This window comes from Balaenoptera physalus (assembly GCF_965194825.1).
Source record: "Balaenoptera physalus genome assembly, chromosome: 14".
Taxonomy (NCBI): Eukaryota; Metazoa; Chordata; class Mammalia; order Artiodactyla; family Balaenopteridae; genus Balaenoptera; species Balaenoptera physalus.
This window is the reverse complement of record NC_138893.1, coordinates 88173704-88195082: the sequence shown is the minus strand read 5'-3', so window position 1 is coordinate 88195082 and position 21379 is coordinate 88173704. Positions and strand designations below refer to the sequence as shown.

The following is a 21379-nucleotide window of genomic DNA, read 5'->3' as shown; positions in this document are numbered from 1 at the left end:
CTATGCATATTTCATAGAATACAGATACGCTGAATTAACTACAAATTCAAGTTCAGTTTCTCTTCAAAGTGTGTCCTTGGATCAAGTCACATCACTAGTTCTACTTCTTATCATGGTACGTGGCCACAGTTGTTAAATAATAATAAATAATAGTAACTACCATATATTGAACATTTACTAGATGCCAAGCACATTAATCACCCTTCAACTTATGAAATGGCTACTGTTATTACCCCTGTTTTACAAACAAGCAATCTGCGGCTTACAGAGGTTAAGTAACTTTCTTGAGTTTATACAGCTAGGAACTGTCAGAACTAGCATGTGAACCCGATCTATCTAACTCCAAAGTGTTAGGTAACAACTGTTACATTCAAACATTAAAGAAATCCTTAATTTTGAATGCTTGAAATTTTTGTTATAATAATTTCTCATGACTATAAGCATCAGAACAGGCACACATTTACACCGCAACTGGCTCCTTTTTTTTTTTTTTTGCCGCACCGCAGGGCGTGTGAGATCTTAATTCCCCAACCAAGGATCAAACCATGCCCCCTGTAGTGGAAGCACAGAGTCTTAACCACTAGACTGCCAGGGAAGTCCCATTGGCTCCTTTTCTTTAAAAAACAACAACAAAGACATAGTTGTAGAGAGAAGTGATTACTTACATGTGTATTTTCTTCTCTATTTTCACCATACATATAAACTTTTTGGAAGTTCTTCAACATTAACATCACCTTTACCCATGTACTGTTTTTTTACTAACATCAGCTGAGTGTTCATTATAGTGGCTGGCCCTGTTTTACGAGATTTGCAATCGTAATGTTATTAATCCTCACTCCCCTGGGAAATAGACATTATCCATGTTTTACAGATGAGGAATCCAAAGATCAAAGAAGTTAAGTAATTTTCTCAAAGTCACACAACTGCTAGGAGATGAAGCCAGAATTTGAAAACAGATTTATCTGATTCCAAAGCCAATGTTCACTCCGTGTTGCCTCAAGATAAAAGTCATCTTAAAGAGCTAGAGACAAAGTTACATTAAAACACAATATACAGTAACGTCTAACTAATAGATAGAAGACCATCCTGATTTATAAAGCACTGAATTTCCCCCCTCACATTTAAATATATACAGAAACTCAAACTTGGTTAATGGGATAGTTGATTTACAAATGGAAAGGATTTTCAATCAGTATATTAATTACATTTTCAAATAGCATTTTGTACCTTACTTCAATACCTTTAACTATTCCTCTACAAAGTTAATGCACAAAGAGACAAATTTTCAGCTGGGATTTCAATTACATTTTCATATACTATTTTGTATATCATTCACTGTGCTTCAAAATTTAAAATAGCCATATAGTTCTATTTAATGAGCATATCATACTAATTTAACTAATTTCTTATTGGACATGGTTCCAATTTTTTAATATTATCATCCATACTATGATGAGTATCGTTGTAGATAAATCTTTGCACCCATCCAACCCCATTGCATTTTCAATTAATCTTTTTTTAAGGCACAATAAACCTCACCCAAACAAGTGGCTCCAGTAGTGTTAATCTCAGGCTATGGCAAGCATATGAAAAAACATTTTGCTGTAGGTGATCCTTTTAGCCATCTTTAATTGTCCTCTCAAGGTGACTGCCTACCTTGTCAATTTAGAGGTTAGTTCTAGATAGCACTCTAAAAGTTTGAGAACTAGGGCAGTCCCTAGGAAGCCCTATTTGTAATATTTTGTGATATTACAAATATTTTTATTTATGATATGAGGCTGTCATATAAAAGAAAGAAGAGAAATTAACTGAAATAAATTTTGTCATAGAATGTTAAAGCCGGAAAATATTTAGGAGATTACTTTCCTCTCCATCTTCCAAGCACAAGGCACACAGTAGCCAAGAATGGCAGATAGTCTTCATCTCCATTACCATCTCTGAGTGGCGCGTGGTGGCTGAGGGACTGGAGAGTTAAAAAAGTGAAGGTCAATGGGAAGAATACTGTAATCAGTTAGCTACATCCCTTAAGGAGGAGAGAGAGGAGTAACAGCCTATGGGTTACAAGCTTGCTATCCTTCTAGTAAACGTGTGAGTGAATAAATGGGTATAACATTAATAATATGAAAGTAGTTTGCATTACCAAAATTTCTAGTCCAAGGGACTTTGAACAAAAGTTATTGTACTATTTTTATAAGACTTTAAGAATTATTTATTTTTGAATAAATATACCCATATAATTTATGTTAATATATAATTGATTGGAATATACTCGTATAATTACAATTTAAAAGTAAGAAAAGGGTATACAGTGAAAAGTGTCCTGTCTTGCACCCCACTTCCTTGGCTTCCATATCCCCTCTTCACCAATGTTAATTTAAGAGATTTTTTAAAAACCTAGGCTCTAACTCACACCTTTGTAGAAATTAAAATAATCATACCTTATTTGAAAAAACTAAATCATTATAGTTTTCAAGAGCACACAGAGCCTAAAAACAACACTGAATTTAAACAACTTGTCTCTAGTCATAAAATAAAAGCATTATTTATTTTCATGAGGTAGATCAAGTTTATATTTTCAGTAACTAGATGAGATTATATTGTCAACATCTTTTAATTTCTGTTATTTTATTACATTCAGGGTAAGGGGGAGAGGATGGAGGGAAAACTCTCTGTGTATGAAAGCACTTTAAAACTAAAAACCCCTTACAGATATTATCAAAATTATGTTTAGAAATTACATTTAATATCTCTATAGTTATAGCATAGCTTTCAAAATTGAACTTGTATTTAAAGAATTTAATAAAGTGATAATCACCCATGTCCAATTTCAGGGAAACCTCATTCAGTTACTCTCCATTTTACAATTTGAGAATAATAATCTTTAAGTCTTTAAAGTAAATTTTGTGAAAGTATCAAAACTAGGCAATTTTTATTTTCAGATTTAAGTTCTTAAGCATCTATCATGCTGTAATAAACATAGACTTGTTATTCTGTAGAAATGATCCAAACTTTTTGTTATTATTGCTATTTTGTGACAGCATGCAAGACGACAGCCTAGAAGCTTCTACTTCCATATCTCAGCTTCTAAGAGAGAGCTATTTAGCTGAAACTAGACATCAGGGAAACAATGAGAGGAGTCGAGCAGAGCCTTCCTCCAACTCTTTCCATTTTGGCAGTCCTTCTGGAGCTGCTGAAGGTGGAGGAGGCCAAGATGACCTTCCAGATCTTTCAGCCTTTCTGAGCCAAGAAGAATTAGATGAAAGCGTCAATTTGGCAAGACTGGCAATCAATCATGACCCTTTGGAGAAAGCAGATGAAGCCCAAGCTAGAAGATGTTTTTCTTCTGATCAGATGAAACACTCACCTAAATCAAGTTTTGACCCTAACTTCTGCCAGGATAACTCTCGAAGTCCTACCAACTCTAAAGAGAGCCTCCAGGAGGCAAAAAGGCCACAGTATAGTTCTGAAACCCAGTCCAAAAAAGTATTCTTAAATAAGGCTGCCGATTTCATTGAAGAGCTGTCATCCCTTTTCAAAGCCCATAGCTCCAAAAGGATTAGACCTCGTGCCTGCAAAAACCACAAGAACAAATTGGAATCTCAAAGCAAAGTTATGCAGGAAAACAGCTCCAGTTTCTCAGATCTGTCAGAAAGAAGAGAAAGATCTTCTGTTCCCATCCCTATCCCTGCAGATACCAGGGATAATGAAGTGAACCATGCCCTTGAACAGCAGGAAGCCAAGAGGCGCGAAGCTGAGCAGGCTGCCAGTGAGGCAGATGGGGGAGACACCACCCCGGGGTCTTCTCCTTCGTCTTTGTACTATGAAGAACCTCTGGGGCAACCTCCCCGGTTCACTCAAAAGTTACGGAGCAGAGAAGTTCCAGAAGGAACCAGAGTACAGTTGGATTGCATAGTGGTAGGAATTCCACCACCTGAAGTAAGGTAAAAATGTCCCATTAGTAATGTTTGGTAATTACTTTCCATCTACTGTGATCCTCTTCATTTTATCTTTCACGTGTGTGGTTTCAAAAATTATATACTCCCTTTGAGTCAGAGTTTAAAGCAACACTGTCTAAGAGAAGTGTAATATTAGACATACATGCAATTTAAAATTTTCTAGTCATCACATTTTTAAAAAATAAAAAGAACTGGGTGAAATTAATTTTTAAAAATATATTATTTAACCAATATATTAAAAATATTACCATTTCAATATGTAATCAATATAAAAATTATTAATAGGATATTTTACATTCCTTCTGTCACCAGGGCTTCAAAACTCAATGTGAATTCTGCACTTACAGCACATCTCAGTTTGGATGCTAAATTTTCCTAGGAAATACTTAATGTGCATTTAGATTTCAAAAAACTGTAGTTGAAAAAGTAGATTGTAAGACCCAAGTTGTTCCAAACATACTTAAAAGTTCTGTAAGAACTGAATTGAGTATTGGCTTTTACATTTAAATTAATTAAAATTAAACACAATTAAAAATTCAGTTCCTCAGATGCACTGGCCACATTTCAAGTGCCCAATACCACATGTGGCTAATGAACATGTATTAGCTCAGGTCTACAGCCTGTAGCTTAAAAAACAAAGTATTTATGACCTATACTCAATGAATACCTGTGGTATTTTTTTAATGAAAAAAAAAAACCAAATAATAGAATAAAGTCTGATAGAATAAAGGTAGAATAAGGCTGTGGCAAAGATCAATTTAAAGATTTATTTTACATGTATTGTATTTATTATATACTTTTTGATATCCTCTTAATGAGCACTCTTCTCCCTAATGCCCAAGTCTTCCCCTAATATGACTGATGAGTAGAAAGGATATTCATCTTTTATGTGTCTACCATCAGCTTTTCAGTGAAGTAAGTAAAGCTTAAGCTTCAAGGCTCTTCATGTGCACAGGCTACATCTAATTTTGTGTTCTAATTTTATTTTATTTTTTTAAGAGGTCTTTACACTTTTATGAGCTTCAGGCCCCACAAAATCTGGATCCAGCCTTAACTCCCAGGGTGACATTTGCTACCTCTTGTATTATAATGTAATAATATATGAATAATGTGCTGGAAATATATTACTTTTATAGAGAATTACTGGTATTTAGAGTCCTATAAGAGTTACTTTGCCTCCCTAACCACCTAATTACTACTAGAATACTACTTAACATTTATTCCAGTTATGTAAGCAGGGCCTCATCTTCTTTTTGCAAAATATTCATATTATAGGGTAGTAATAGCACTAGTATTAATAATATCTTTAATTATGTATTCCTATTGATTAAAGGGATTTTAGTATAAAAACATATTCGTATATTGAATTTTGCTTTTCAGAGTCAACATAAGGCAATATTAAATATTATTTCTACAATGGCGTATACATTTTACTATCTAGTTATCCAACTGACCTCCTTGAGGGCAGGGGTTCTATTGTTTTACCTTTGGATCTTGAGCACCAAGCATGGCTTCTAGCCTATAGTAGTTATGCATAATATAGTAGTCACTAAGTTATGAGTAAACTAATGCATAAAGAAACAGGAAAACAAGAAACTCAACTTAGATTTAAATCAGGAGTGATACAGTTGGACTAAGATGTGGCAAAGGGTTGGAACTGCACAACACAGGGCAGTGTCTACCCTTCTACTCTATGCAAGCCTGATGACACTCCCTGGAACTCTGGTCAGTAATGTTGGCAAGATGTCATCATAGCACCATGATGTATACCACTCAGTGGCATCTGGTCAGTCTAAGTAAGCTGGTAAGCACTCGAGTTACGGCACACATACAACTTACTTAGATTAATCCTATCCATTCCACTAGTTTCTGGTCATAGATTGGACTCTTTCAAAAAAATTAGACCAGATCATTCAAGACTCATCCTCCCCATTCTTGACCATGACAATCTCAGATACAAAAAAGACTTCAGTGCTCCCGTGAGAAAAATTACCCAGGAAGAATTACAAAATACCCATGCCTTGAAAAACAAAGTAACCTGGTGGTCACTCAGAAACTACTCAATCAACCAATTAAACATTTACAAATTTAAAAGTGAAAGAAATATACACAACTTCCATGTAGCAATACTAATTTTTACCTGGAGAGCATTTCTTCAGTGATAGAATTCATGCCTGTATCCCAACCACTGTTTTGGTGGCAGGAAATTAATATGTACTCACTAAGTATTTTCTGAATTTCATGACAGTAATCATATTAAGAAAAAACTTAGGATTTTCCAAATAGACTATTAGCTGTCATTATTTTCCTAAGTACAGAACTTATATAACTCTAATCACAAAGCAAATATGTATTGAGCTTTTGCTCTAAACTCAGCACTGTGACCAGTGCAATGACAGAGACGATATAAATGTGTCCCTGCTCTCAAGGAACTTGCAATCCAGTTAAAGAAATCATCCTAACTCTACTCAGTACTCTGTAATGACCTACATGGGAAAATAACCTAAAAAAGAGTCGATATATGTATATGTACAACTGATTCACTTTGCTATACAGGAGAAACTAACACAACATTGTAAATGAACTATACTCCAATAAAAAAATAATGATAATAAAAAGAAATCATCCTAACTTTTATAGGACAACCATAAGACTATCAGACTTCAGAGAAGGTCTGGAGGACTAGAAAGGTCAAAGAAGACTTCAGAGACATAAGGGGATTTTAGTTGAACCTTGAAGAGTAAGAAGAAGTTAGGTAGAAATTTAACTCATTTATTCATTCAACAAATACCTACTGAGTTACTAAAGTGACTCATTGATGGTACAGAACAATTGGGAGCTATTGGAGGTCAGGGACCTTGTTTTGAAACCAAGTCTAAAACTCTTCTAAGAGGGCAGCTCACAGTCTAATAGAGGAATCAGACAGACATATAATCAAAACATTGCAATACTGTGTAATAAGGGCTGTAACAGAAGTATGTATAGGATGCAATGGCAGCTCAAAGGAAGATGTGATATTTTGCCTGAAGTGCAGGATGAAGGAAGCATTAACGCTGGAGGTGCCACTTTAGTTGAGAAAACTAAGGGTGGAAGAGGAAAGCAAGGGGAAAGGCCTAGAGACGAATGTTTTCAGGGAACTGCAAGTACTTGGCTATGTGACGAACATGGGATAACAGGTGAGGAAAGATGAGAGAAAAGACGGAAGAAGCAGGCAGAGGGACAGGTCCTTTTAGGCCAGGTCAACTCAACATGTTTACATAAAAGTACAGATGCTGGAATAGTAATAATATCTTTAGATGACAGTGAGGAGACTGAACTAACTGGAAAACAGTGGAGCCAGATGATTTCGAAAAGCCTTGAAAGCAAAGTAGAATAGTTGAGAAGTGGTTTCAAAAGCAAGTGGAAAACATTTAAGGTTGTGTATAAGGACGTACTAAGATGAAAGGGAGAATTTAAGTAGAGTTAGTCTGGAAGAATGAGTTAGACCCCAAAAGAATGGAGCCAGGAGGCCACTTAGGAAGCTGTGAAGGGTATTGCAGGCATCAGATGCTCTGATCAGACCAGGGTAGGGGTAGTGCGAAAGCAGAGAAAAGATGTGAGAGGGCAATATTTAGAATAAAAGAAACCAAGCCGAACTTGGTGACCGACTAGACAGGACGGATGAGTTTGAAGCTGGGTACCTGAGAGAACTCTGGGGTCACTGTCAAGGTCTGAGAAACTGGAGGAGGTGGATGATTTGAGTCTGAGGAGATGGAGGGACCATATCCAGTGGACAGTCAGAAATGCAGGATTGAAGGTCAAATGAGAGGGTAGTGGAACTGGAGACATTCCAAGGAATGCCCTGGACACTGGGAAATTTGGACACAGTATCTCTGGCATTACAAAGGGACTATAAATACAGGTAACACTTGGAACTAACTTCTAGCTGTGCTAGACTGGGCCAGGGTTTTCCAACCTTCTTTTGGCAGTAATTCCTCCCCCCATTTTTCTCCCCACAGTAAATCCATTACATTACCCCAATACATACTTCACACACACACACACTTTTTTTTTTCTTTTCTTTTTTTAAAAATTTTTATTGAAGTATAGTTGCTTTACAATATTGTGTTAGTTTCTGCTCTATAGCAACATACACACACTTTTTAAAGATAAAATTAGTGCTTCTCGGATTGAAGAGAGTTGGGGTGGAGGGGAGCATGCAGTCCTACCTTGCTCACCACTGAAATTCCTAAAGCATCTCCATAGAACCCAGGAGCACAGATTTTGATTTGGAGAATGCCTTTAAAAATGCATTAAAATAATGAGACACTTCGGTTTGCCATAAAGGAAAACACAGTCAAAAAGAAAAGTATCCTTTTTGCTATTTTTTCAAGAAAATGTAAGACATATACCTGGCAACTGAGGTCTAACCTTGTATGTGTATGCCTCTTTGTGTTCTCAGTATTCTACCCATGTTTTTATAACCCTAGTTTAGCAAATTGAAGAATCCTTTTTGCCTATATTTTTTGATTTCCAAGTTGACTGGGAAGAAATTGTTTTGTTTTGTAAGGGTAGGATCCTATATCATTAAAGCTAGCTGTTTTTGAAAGCTTGTTAATCTTGAACATAGCTTCATTGGAGGAGCTGAAATACATTCATGCGTTACCCACAGATGAAAGAGTCTGCAGGAATTCACAGCAAATGGCCATGATCCCTTTTTGTATCCTGACTCAAAATTCTTTTCCCAGGAATGTACAGCTGGGTCACACTAAGTATGTTTGCTTGTACATAACCCTCTGAAGCAGCAAAAATTTACCTTTTATAGATGCTGATATCTGCTTTGGCTATTAAGTTTTTGCTATTGCTACTTCTGGACATTTGCCTGTAAGTGGCGTGCTGAGGAAATAAAAAAGGAAATAAATTAGCTCTAAAGACAAAGGATGCTTGGGAATTCCCTGGCGGTCCAGTGGTTAGGACTCCACGCTTGCACTGTCAAGGGCACCGGCTAAGATCTCACAAGCCACGTGGCGTGACCAAAAAAAAAAAGACAAAGGATGTTTTAAATGATATAGGGAAATTTAAAAATATTATAAATAATTATATATGATATGTAATGTAAAATACTATATAAACATTTTAAAACATTACATTATTTAGGGGCATTTTCTTCTACCTTTTGGGAAAATCTATATACTTTCATTTACTCATTCATGCAACAAATATTAAGTGTTTATTATGTGCCATGTACTGTTACAGGCAATAAGATTAAAGCAGCGAACAAGGAAAATTCCCTGCCTTCATGGATCTTAGAATCTAGAAAAGAACACAGACAAAAATTCCAGTGATTATATAATTACAATTGTGATAAATGTTATAAAGGAGGCTGCATAAAGCAAAGGGACCAAACCTTGTGAATGGGTTGGGGAAGGTTTTCCTAAAAAGTGGTATTTAAGCTGAGACATAAAAGATGACTAGGAGTTAGGCCAGCAAAGCGGAGTTTAGGGAAAAGTGTTGCAGGGTGAGGGAATAACAAATTTGAGGCAGTGAGACAATGGTTAACTTTAAGGAATTGAAGGAACTGATGTCACCAGAACATAAACAGTGAGGAGGAAATGGTCTGGGATAAGTTCAGAGAGGGGGGACAGAGGCTAGATTTCAAGAGCCTCCCAGAACAAGCTACTCAAAGTGGGTCCCTGGACCAGCAGGTCAGCATCACCTGGAGCCTTGGTGGATATGCAAATTTGCAGGTTCTACCTTGGACCTACTGAATTAGGATCTCTAGAGCGCAGGCCCAGACATGTGTGCTTTAACAAAGTGCCATTTGTTTCTGTGCTGAGAACTTTTGCAATCTCTATAGAGACCTCCTCACCCGGGGGGGCTGGCCCCTTGTTCTGCTCCTTGACCTGAATGTTGTCATCTCTACTGAATGTTCTAGCACCTGCCCCTCAGTCCCTACTCCAACAGTACACCCCTCACAGCCTCTTTCTGTTCGTGTCACTCACCCTAGCAGGTGGTTCTTTGAGGTAGATCTGTTTTGAGATAGAAAACCAAGCTAATTTCTGTGGTGTCCACTTGGCCCACGGGAAAACCCACATCTTTGCCCTCACAAACTTTGGAAATGTTGGCGGTTTCCAATGCAGCCCTCTCTTCTTGCTCTTCCCTCTTGGACAATGCTAAATATCATTTCACCTTAAAAGTTTTTGAGGCAAGAGCTGGGTAAAGCCTCTGTACCACCACCAACTCCAGAGGCTGCAAGTCAAGATCTCCAAGGGATTCTGTAGACGTCCCTGTCACTTGCCTACTAACCTTCTCTATTCAATCTCTCAACCTCCTCATCTATACTCCCAAAGTAGGCAAGGATCACCAGATGGAATTTTCTGAATTGTTTTACAAGTGCATTTTGAATAGATACTGAAGAATACCTATAATATGGATATATTATAAGAATAATAGCACAAATATCTGTGTGCCTGCCTTACTATCATTTTTAAATCTAGTGTCTTCCTGATCCTGTCCCTTCCTCCCTGCTCAGAGGTAACCCCTAGCCCAGATCATGTGTTTTCTCTTTAAATTTTTCTTAACAGTTTTCCTTCATAATTTTATAACATATCCTTATGTCCTTAAACAATATTGGTACAGAAGTATTTACAGGTGAAATGACACAAAGTCCTTTATTTACATTAAAATAAGTCAAAGTGGGGAAAAGAGGAATGTATAAAAGAAACACATCTGCCATTTGTTGAAGCTCAGTGATGCGTGCGCGGGGGTTCATTATACAGCCGCTCTACTTTGTGTACATTTGTAAGTTTCCATAATAAAGAGTTTAAAAAAATACTTTTAATTTTACTGTTGTAAAATGCTTATGTAAGTGGAATCATAATGTACATATTCTTCTGCTACTTGCATTTTTTTCTCTAAAAAGTATATCTGTGATGCTGCGTGTAACTTTCATTCATTCACTTTCATTGCTACATAGTATTTTACTGTAAGGTGAGAGAATTGTATCACTGATGTACATTTGGGTTGTTTTCAGTTATTTTCCTAATAGGAACAATGTTATTATAAATGTTCTAGCATAGTCTCCTGGTGCACGAGTATGTCTAGGCATGGAATTGCTGGCAGAGTATGTACAACTTCAACTTTATAATAACACCAGATTATTTTCCAAAGGAATTGTTTCAATTTACATTCCGACCAACATTACATAAGTGTTCTGGTTGTTCTACATTGTTGCCAATATGGATATTATCAGACGTTTTAATTTTTGCAAATCTGATAGGTATGAAGGCTTCTTGTGATTTTAATTTTCATTTTCACAGTTACTAATGAGGTTGAGATTTTTTAAAATATGTTTATTGATCATTTAGGGTTCATTTTCTATGTAGGGTCTGTTTACATCTTTCACTCGTTTTTCTATCAGTTTGTTCTTTTCTTATTGATTTGTAAGAATTTTAAAAATATGATTAGGAAACTAATCATATGACATTATGTGTTATGAAAATATTCTCTCCCCATTTGATCTTTCTTTATGGTATCTTTTGATAATTAGATATTTTTAACTTTAGTGTCAAATTAACTGAAGTTTCCTTTATGGTTTTGGTTTTTATAGTTTGAGTCTAGTGTACCAAGAATTTTCCACCTGGAAGAACTCAATAAATGTTAATAAAAGTTAAAGCATAGACATAACCGTCCCACCTGTAACCCCAAACTCCTATTAGTGAAATATAGCCATTGGACATGAAAACTTAAGTTCGTTAACTCAGTAGTGGTCAAACAGGACATACAAAACACTGAATTGTGTTACGAAATCCAACATAACTTTGAGTCCTGTTAGAAAATGTCTACTATTATATACTCCAGTTGCACTCTCTATATGAAGAGTCATTCTGATGCATGGAGAGAGCTGAAGATGTCAGTAAGTAAATAAACTACCTTTTGGCTATTTCAGGGCTTACACTCTTTACTTAAGAGATCAGGCATCTAGTCCCCAAGGCTTCTTGAAAAATGAAAATGAAACAGACTTGAGGCTATAATAATCTTAATTTGAATTCATTCACTTAACATCCATACAACAAACATCTTTTGGAACAGCTATGTCGTGCCATACGCTGTGCTAGGAACCAGATAAACAAGTGGTAAAGCGAACAAACATGATAATCTCTGCCCTGTGGTGTTTACTGTCCAGTAAGGGAGAGAGATATTAAACAAATAAACCTATAAGTAAACATATAATTATAAGTGATATGTAGGTTCTGTGAAGTAAACAAACAGGGTATTAGGAGAGGCAGTAATAGGAGGTGGAACAGGGACATTGGAAAGGCTGGGTCAGGGTTAACAGAAGGCTCTGAGTAATCATTCTTTTAATGAGCATTATTACTGGTGAGCCACAATAACACATTCAAATTAAGTTTAGGAGTTGTTAATGGGCTAAAACAATGAGTCATAATATTTAGCCACACCATATTTTAGACAAAATAGTAACCTAAGAGCAGAATGGTGATATGTAGCTTAAAAGTCCAGTTAAATCTGAAAAATGTGTCTCTTCAGTGCCTTCATTCCCAGGCTTGGTAGCTAGCCAAATCAGCAGGTCTGGCAAGCTGTCCTTAGTGCATTAAAGATGGAGCCTTCTTTATCATTTGGACTTGTCCCATTTCCCCAGATCACTGACTCATTTCTGCTGAACCATGAATCATGTCTGGCAACCACTGCCATTCTGTAAGTGTCATGAAGATTTGGAGTTCTAAAAACATGCATCTGGGCAGGGTACTTCTATGAAAGCATTCCCTAACATGGATAGACGTTTGAGGAGAGCATGCTTCCTCCTTCCCCTCTAAAGTCTTCAGAGTAGCTGGGTAAATTTTAATTTCTTTTCAGAAGGCAGCCTGACGGGTGCATTATTTCTGAGTGGGTCATGGTGTTAAAGTAAGAATGACAGCGGTTACTAGCTGTCCTTTGGGGCTGGCTGAAGCCATCCTGGCCATCTGAGTAAGGACAAAAATGTTTCTGACAGAGAGTTTGGGCATTTGAATCACTCCACTTATCGCCTCCAGCTGTCCAATTGCTCAGAGATGTTTCCACTCTCATTTTGGTAAAGAAGAGAAATGTTATCCAAAGAAATGAGATAACCTTATAATGTTTATATAAGGGAAGGTGTTTGTTTGTTTTGAAATATTTATATTTGCCTTATCAAATTAATACAGGTACATTGCTTAACAAGTCAAATAATATTAAAAAATGGACCATTTTCAACTCTTTTTGCAGTTTCCTATTTATTCACCTCTAGATTTCTAAATTATATGCCAGTGGTTCTCAAACTTTTTGTTCTCAGGACCCCTTTACAGTCTAAAAAATTATTGAGATGCCAAAGAGGTTCTGTCTATGTGAATTATATCTATAATTATCATATTAGAAATTAAAACTGAGAAACATTTTAAATAGTTTACTTATTCCTTTTAAAATAACAGTGATAAACATGCTCATATAAATAATTTTATGAAAAGTAACTGTATTTTCCCAAAAAAATATTTGAGTGAGAAGAGTGGCATTGTTTCACGTTTTCTGCAAACCTCGTTAATGTCTGGCGTAATAGAAGACAGCTAGATTGTCCTATCTACTTCTGCACTTGGTTTGCTGTGATATGTTGTCTGGGTGGCAGTAAACTTTAAAAATCTGGCATTGTACAGATATGTAGCTGGAAGCAGGAGGAATACTTTAATAGCCCTTTCAGATAATGTGGCTATTCTGATTTGATACTACATGAAAATTCAACTGCAGTAGTTTCTTAAAGGTTAGTTGCAATGTGAAATCTGAAACCATACCAATGAACTTTTGTACCCTGCTGTACTAAAACCCTTTGTCTGTCTTGAACTTTGAATGGATAACATCACGCATTGGTCATTTGGAAAATGAGTAATGTAGATCTTCCAAATGTTGACACATTTTATTATATAATATTTAGAAAATCATATATGTTAATATCATGGATTTCATCAAAAATCTCTTTAAGTATTAGGAAGCCCTAAACTCACTATGGGAGATACAAGTTTTACAAAACTCTAATTTTTCCTCGAAAGCTCAAATTTTTTCCTTGGCAACAAATGGGATCAGTTATTTTTACTTGAAACAACAGGCTTACTTCCTTCATTTTTGAGAAAACGTCTGCCGAACACCCAAATCTGAATAACCATAATTTGTCAGCTGTTCTTTCAAGTTAAGATACTGTCTCATGCATTAAGTGCCTAGTTCAACTTAAAAAGCCACACAAGTGCTCTTCTGTATTCAGGAGAAACGCTTTATGCTACTTCCCATTTCGCCACCCAGAATGTTAAAAAGACGTGGACTCAAGGCTGAGATGCAATAAATGTAATGACTTTTACTGCTTCATTGAGGACATTTTTAAGTGAACCTGGCTTTTTTTTTTTTAACTGCAAGTGTAGTGGTGAAGAACACAATGACCACTACTCAGTTTTATACTGCTGAAGCACCAGCAATTTTACCCACTGTGGCTTTTGCACCATCAGTGTAAAATAATATCTTAGTATTATAGGAAAATAGTTTTGTCTTCACAGAAAGTGAAAGTGAAGAGAACCACTGTAATATGCTTATAAACCACTATTGCTTGATATGCTGATGCTATTTTCTCTTTACTTCCTGTTCCAGAAGATAGTGGTTTAGCACCCCTTCACTAAACCAGAACCTCCATTGTTCCTTCCTTCATTGCCTCAGTATAATCATATCACACTCTTGTTTTAAAAAATTTAATGTTTAACTTCTTGTTACTATGTAAGTATTATTTTCTGCCAAGCCCAGTAGGGAAAAATGGCTGCTTCCTTGCTTGTATAACTTTTAATTTTCACTTGAGTTGATGACTCTCTTGTTTTTTTATGTGCTTAGCTCTGTGGTCCTATCACAATTCATCTCAGTTTTCCAATATATTTGTAAAACATTTCCTAAATACTCTGTTCCACACAGTTAAGCCACCAGGCCCATTTATTTTTTACCCTTCTTCCTCTTGCTCCAATATGGAGCAGCTACTCACACAGCCAACAACTCAGCCTTCATCCTGGGGCAACTCCTAACTGCTCAGAAGACAGGATGCAACCTGCTGGGGGAATCTAAATGTTCATTTTCTAAACCTGGAATCAGTGACCCTATTTTAAGCTCTGTATCTCCCTCCTCCATTGTCAGTGTGTTTTCACCAAACTTGTATCTCTAAATCCTGAAACTTGCTGGGGTCCTGCTGCACAAATTGCCTTCTTTCACTGACATCCCCAAGTAGGCACTTAGTTTTCAGATTTTTCAACTCTCCTCGCTTCTCATTCTGCTTTCCACCTTTCAAAAGTGTTTGAGGTCTCAGGTCTGCTGTTATCTCCCTTCCCATTCTTTTGGACCTTGTGCTTTTATCCCTTTAAAAACCTACCTTATTCTCATTTTAGGGTCATTTCTGGCGGAGAGTAAAGATAAACACATGTTTTTCTGGACGCTCAGTATTTGTATTTACAACTACCTTGCTCTGAGGGTTTGTTCATACAAGCTCCATGGGGTCTTGTTGAGATTTGTGCTTTGGAAGATTTAGAAACCCATTTCAGCAGCTGCATGCACTGCTGCCGCCACAACAGATCAAACAATGGAATAGAATTTGATGAAGCAAATAAAATACTTACAAAATATTAACTATCAATTCTTTCCATCATTTGGTCTTTCAACAAATCCAACACAATTTTTCTGCGTGCCTACCACGTGCCAGGATGCTGCCGTAAGTGTGGGATTATACTGGTAAGACTGACAAGGTCCTCTCGTGGACTTTATAATATAGTAGGGGGAGCAAATAATAACAAAGTAAGCAAGCATATAAGATAATTTCGGATAATAATAAGTGCTATGAAGATAACACAAGAGAATAATGTGATAGTGTCTGAGGATAAAGAAGCTACATTAGGAAGAGGATCAGGGACGGCCTCTCCGAGGAGGTGACATTTGAACTGAGGCCTGACTGATGAGAAGGGCCTATTTTTTTTTTTTTTTTTTTTTTTTTTAAAGAAATTCACGTTCTTTTATTTATTTATTTATTTATGACTGTGTTGGGTCTTCGTTTCTGTGCGAGGGCTTTCTCTAGTTGTGGCAAGTGGAGACCACTCTTCATCGCGGTGCGCGGGCCTCTCACCATCGCAGCCTCTCTTGTTGTGGAGCACAGGCTCCAGACGCGCAGGCTCAGTAATTGTGGCTCACGGGCCCAGTTGCTCCGTGGCATGTGGGATCTTCCCAGACCAGGGCTCGAACCCGTGTCCCCTGCATTGGCAGGCAGACTCTCAACCACTGCGCCACCAGGGAAGCCCGGGCCTATTTTTATAAAGACTGGGGGACAAGGATTTCAGGAAGTACAAAAATCCTAATATGGAGAGTAGCTTAATGTGTTCACAGAATAGAAAAAAGACCAATGTGGTTGCAACACAGTAAAGGGAGAATGATGGGAGAAGGGATCCAGAAGTCCGAGCTGGAAGGCAGGTTTGGATGTTATCCCAAATAGAGGTGATAATTGAAACGAAGGGATGAGATAATGGCCAAAGGAGAAAGTGTATAGAAAACTGTACTAGGCAGTGTGGATGCTGCACGAGCTTGTAAGCCACCGTCCCTACCTTCAAAGAACTTACAATTTAGTGAAATTGGTGAGACAAGACAAATTCCCCAAATAGACAATTATAAAAGACAGTATAAGGGAGATGGGCTCAGTGCTTTGCGATGACCTAGAGGGGTGGGATAGGGAGGAGGGGAGGGAGGCTCAAGAGGGAGGGGATATGGGGACATGTGTATGCATATGGCTGATTCGCTTTGTTGTGCGACGGAAACTAACACAGTACTGTGAAGCAATTATACTCCAATAAAGATCTATTTTAAAAAAAGACAGTATATAATCAAGACTTGAATGACACAGTATAGTTTAAAAAAAAAAAAAGTAAAGTAACAATCATTGAGAATTGATGGTAAAAGGTGCTTTGCATAGGAGGTGATACCTGAGCCAAACTGATGGATGAGTTATATTTGCAGTAGCTGAAAGGTGAGGAAGAGAATCTCAGCTAGAGAGAAAAACATGAGCAGAGGCTTGAATGTAGGGGTGAATATGACATATTTATGGAACAGCAGAGAAAAGCTTAACTCTTGGGAAGCCGTTGAATAGGTGAGTTTTCTTAAATGTGCTTTAGAATCTTGCTTTATAAATGGTGGGAGGGAGGGGTTCAAGCACTGAGTGGTTAGATCTCAAATTACAATAAAGATTAACCATTGCCAGGACTCCTTAATTTTTGACATTGAATAATGGTAACGGTCTCCACCTAATTACTTTTTAATATGATGTTGATTAGTAATTATTACTTTAAAAATGAAAACAATTATAAAAAGGGGTACCCTGAGACACCTCACCCCATCTGTCTTCATCCATCTTGTTTCCCCTCACCCCAGTAGGAAGCCACTTTGATTTTCATTCCATTCTTTCCAGTTTTCCTCATGCATATGCAAACAACATGACTGTATCTTATTTCTTGCCCCCTGTTTTAGTTTCCTAGGGCTACTATAACAAAGTACCACAAACTTGATGGCTTACACAACAGAAATTTACTGTCTCACACTTCTGGAGGCTAGGAGTCCAGAATCAAAGTATCAGCAGGGCCGTGCTCCCTCTGAGACTCTGAGAAGACTCCTTCCTTGTCTTTTCTAGCTTCTGGTGGTGGCGTTGCTTGGCATTCATTGGCTTGCAGCTGCATCACTTCAATTTCTTCTTTCAGTTGTATCATTCTTAATAGGAGCCACTTGCTAATTTCCTGAGAAAAGTGTCACTGCGATTTGAATCCTGCCACTTCTTCTCATTGTTACAACCAAATTATATCATAATAATGGGTTGTTTAATGTTTTGGCTCTAAGTTTGCCACAGTTTTCTTCTCAGGGAATATCTGGAGCCATTTACGTTATTAATTCTCACATTTCAGTCATGCCAATATTCTTCCTTGCAGGTGGTACTGTGAAGGCAAGGAGCTTGAAAATTCCCCAGACGTTCACATCATCCAGGCAGGAAATCTGCACTCACTGACCATTGCTGAAGCCTTTGAAGAGGACACAGGACGCTATTCCTGCTTTGCTTCTAACATCTATGGGACAGATTCAACTTCTGCTGAGATTTACATAGAAGGTAAAGCAAAATACTCTTGGAGCATGGCACTTACTAGTAAGATATATAGTTATAATAAATAAATATTTATCGAGGGCCTGCTCTACCACACACTCTTCAGTGGGGATAACAGCAGTGAGCCAAATAGACAAAAATCCCTAGGTTTGTGGATAGATGGCATTTACATTGTAATAGGAGAGACAGAAAATAAATGAGATAAATAAAATATATCATATGTTAGGTACATGAAATGATTCTGATCATCAATGTCAATGTGTGTGTGTCTCATGGGGGAGGCGGTTCCCACACCCGCAACAAGCAATTCTTCACGGCACCAATTTGGTTTCCTACAGTTTAACTCAATTCTGACCCATCTACCTGGAGATGGTGTCAGATCCAACAAGTTACGGGCTCAGTCCCACTAGACTGCTCACCCCCACCCGCTTCAGATGCCAATCACACGTAGTAGGTGCCCAGGTTACCCACAACTTCTGTCTGACTTGGCTACAAATTGGAGGTTCTCACAAACCTCTCTTCGGGTTCAATTAATTTGCTAGGGTCGCTCACAGAACTCAGGGAAACACTTATTTATGTTTACCTGCTTACTACAGTGTGTGATAAAGGATATAGATGAACAGCCAGATGAAGAGATACACAGGGAAAGGTGGGAGGGTCCTGAGACCAGGAGCTCTGTCCCCGTGGAGTTGGGGTGCGTCACCCTCCCAGTGTGCTTATGTTCACCAACCTAGAAGCTCTCCAAACACCATACTATTAGAATTTTATGGAGGTGTCCTCACACAGGCATGATCAACTATTAACTCCATTTCCCGCCCTTCTACCCCCTCTGGAGTATGAGGTGTGGGGCTGAAAATTCCAAGCTTCAAATTATGGCTTGGTTTTTGGGTGACCAGCCCGCATCCAGGAGCCATCCCGAGTCACCTCATTAGAACAAAGGACGCTCCCAGTGCTCTCATCACTTAGGAATTTATTAGAGTTTTAGGAGCCCTGTGTCAGGGACCTGGTCAAAGACAAATATTAGAACAAAAGATGGGGCTTCCCTCGTGGCGCAGTGGTTGAGAATCTGCCTGCCAACGCAGGGGACACGGGTTAGAGCCCTGGGCTGGGAAGATCCCACATGCCGCAGAGCAACTAGGCCCGTGAGCCACAACTACTGAGCCTGCACGTCTGGAGCCTGTGCTCCGCAACAAGAGAGGCCGTGATAGTGAGAGGCCCGCGCACCGCGATGAAGAGTGGCCCCCGCTTGCCGCAACTACAGAAAGCCCTCGCACAGAGACGAAGACCCAACACAGCCATAAATAAGTAAAATAAAATTAAAAAAAAAAAAAAAAAAAAAAAAGAACAAAAGATGCTCCTAAGTGCTGATCACTTCGGGAATTATAAGGGTTTTAGAAACTCTGTGCCGGGCACCAGGGGCAGAGACCAAAATATATGTTTTCTGTTATCTTACAGCATATATGAGCATATGAAAGAAATAGAAAGCAAGGAAAAGGGATAGAAAGTATGTGTATGTATATATGCGTGTGTGTTTGCATGCATGTGTGTGTGTATACAGGCGGACGTACAAGACCTCACTCACCAGGTGACATATAAATGAAGACCTGAAGGAACTGAGGGAGTGAGCCACAAAGATAGATATTCAAGGGAAAGACATTCTAGGCAGAGAAATCAGTAAGTGCAGTGGCCCAGAAGAGGCAGTGTGTCTGTCTTGGGATACGGAGATGAGCAGCTGAGATCAGAAGTTCAAGATGGGGTGAAGGTGGGATGAAGCAGGTGAGCAGATCATGTAGGTCCTAATGGGTCACTGCAGGGACCTGGCTTTTACTCTGAAGGAGATGGGAAGGTCTGGAGGATTCTAGGCAGACATGTGACATGATCTGACTTAGTTTTTAACAGGGCCACTCTGGCTCCTGGTTGAAAATATACCAAAAGGAGTAGAAGCAGGGAGACCATTTGGGAGCCTTGGAAAGGCATTTATATCAGCACCAAACTCAGATGACTAATTTTAGGGAACAAATCAATTTATGTACCTTGTATATTGACCTCAGTTTTTGTCCCTATTTATCTCATCCTCTGAGTTTTTTCTGGGAGCCATTCTTTTTTTTTTTTTTAATTTATTTTATTTATTTATTTTTGGTTGAATTGGGTTTTCGTTGCTGCGAGCGGGCTTTCTCTAGTTGCGGCGAGCAGGGTCTACTCTTTGCTGCGGTGCACGGGCTTCTCATTGCAGTGTCTTCTCTTGTTGAGGAGCACAGGCTTTAGGTGTGCGGGCTTCAGTAGTTGTGGCATGTGGGCTCTAGAGTACAGGCTCAGTAGCTGTGGTGCACGGGCTTAGCTGCTCCGCGGCATGTGGGATCATCCCAGACCAGGGCTCGAACCCGTGTCCCCTGCATTGGCAGGTGGATTCTTAACCACTGCACCACCAGAGAAGCCCTAGGAGCCATTCTTTAGTACTTTTATCATTTCTAATACCTTATGTATGCCTTGCTTTTAGCCCTTAAATATTGTATTATTATGGTATAAAGGCTGGAACTGTCTCATTCTTCTTTATATCTCCAACACCTTATGTAGTACCAAGTACATAGTGGTTATTTAATAAACTTTTATTGAATAGATGAATGAATAATGATAATAACAATGAATAATACATGAATCAAAGTGTGTTACATGTTTTCATCCTCAAATTTTTGGAGTACAATAAATACCTCCAGATTTAGCCGTGTGATATCTTCCTGGAATTCACTATCTTGAGAAGCAAAGCCAGGATCAAAGCTCTGCTAACAGTGCTGAGATTGGATTGCTGAGTTTTAAAAATTTGTGGTAACAGAGCTTCAAACACCCCCACTCCCAAGATGAAATGTGACTTGTTAATATTAGGACTGGACGGAAGAGCATCCACCTACACCTACAACGTTTGGAATCTAATGTAATCCCTTCTTTTATTTAATCTATGTCGGCCAAGAGTAAGAGGATTTATGGACACCACAGAATGTCTGCAAAGACTGCTCTGTTAGTCTAAAGGCATCAGCAGGTGTTTTATATACAAGAACACGTGGAATTTGGGCCAGTTAATTTGAACTCTTGTCACTAACTAGCCATGTGACCTGAGCAAGTACTTCAACTACTAAGGGTCTAGTTCCTCATCTGTAAACTAGGTGTTAGTTTAGGGAATCACTGAGATTATTTCTAGGTCTAAAATTCTATAGGTCTTCAAATGCCTAGGAACCAGTTTAAGAAATTTTTTTTTTAATTACATGTCTTATTTTTA

General features: G+C 38.1%; 1 protein-coding gene across 3 annotated transcripts in view; it reads left to right on the top strand.

Moving 5' to 3' along the window:
* MYPN (myopalladin) overlaps window positions 1–21379 on the top strand; it is an 81910-nt gene that overhangs the window by 5622 nt on the left and 54909 nt on the right. For all 3 annotated transcript variants that reach the window (XM_082424399.1, XM_082424400.1, XM_082424401.1), the window contains 2 exons: window positions 3039–3941; window positions 17939–18114. In XM_082424399.1, coding sequence (XP_082280525.1) covers window positions 3040–3941; window positions 17939–18114 — 1078 coding nt within the window. In that variant the 5' untranslated portion in view covers window position 3039. The remainder of the gene's footprint in view (window positions 1–3038; window positions 3942–17938; window positions 18115–21379) is intronic.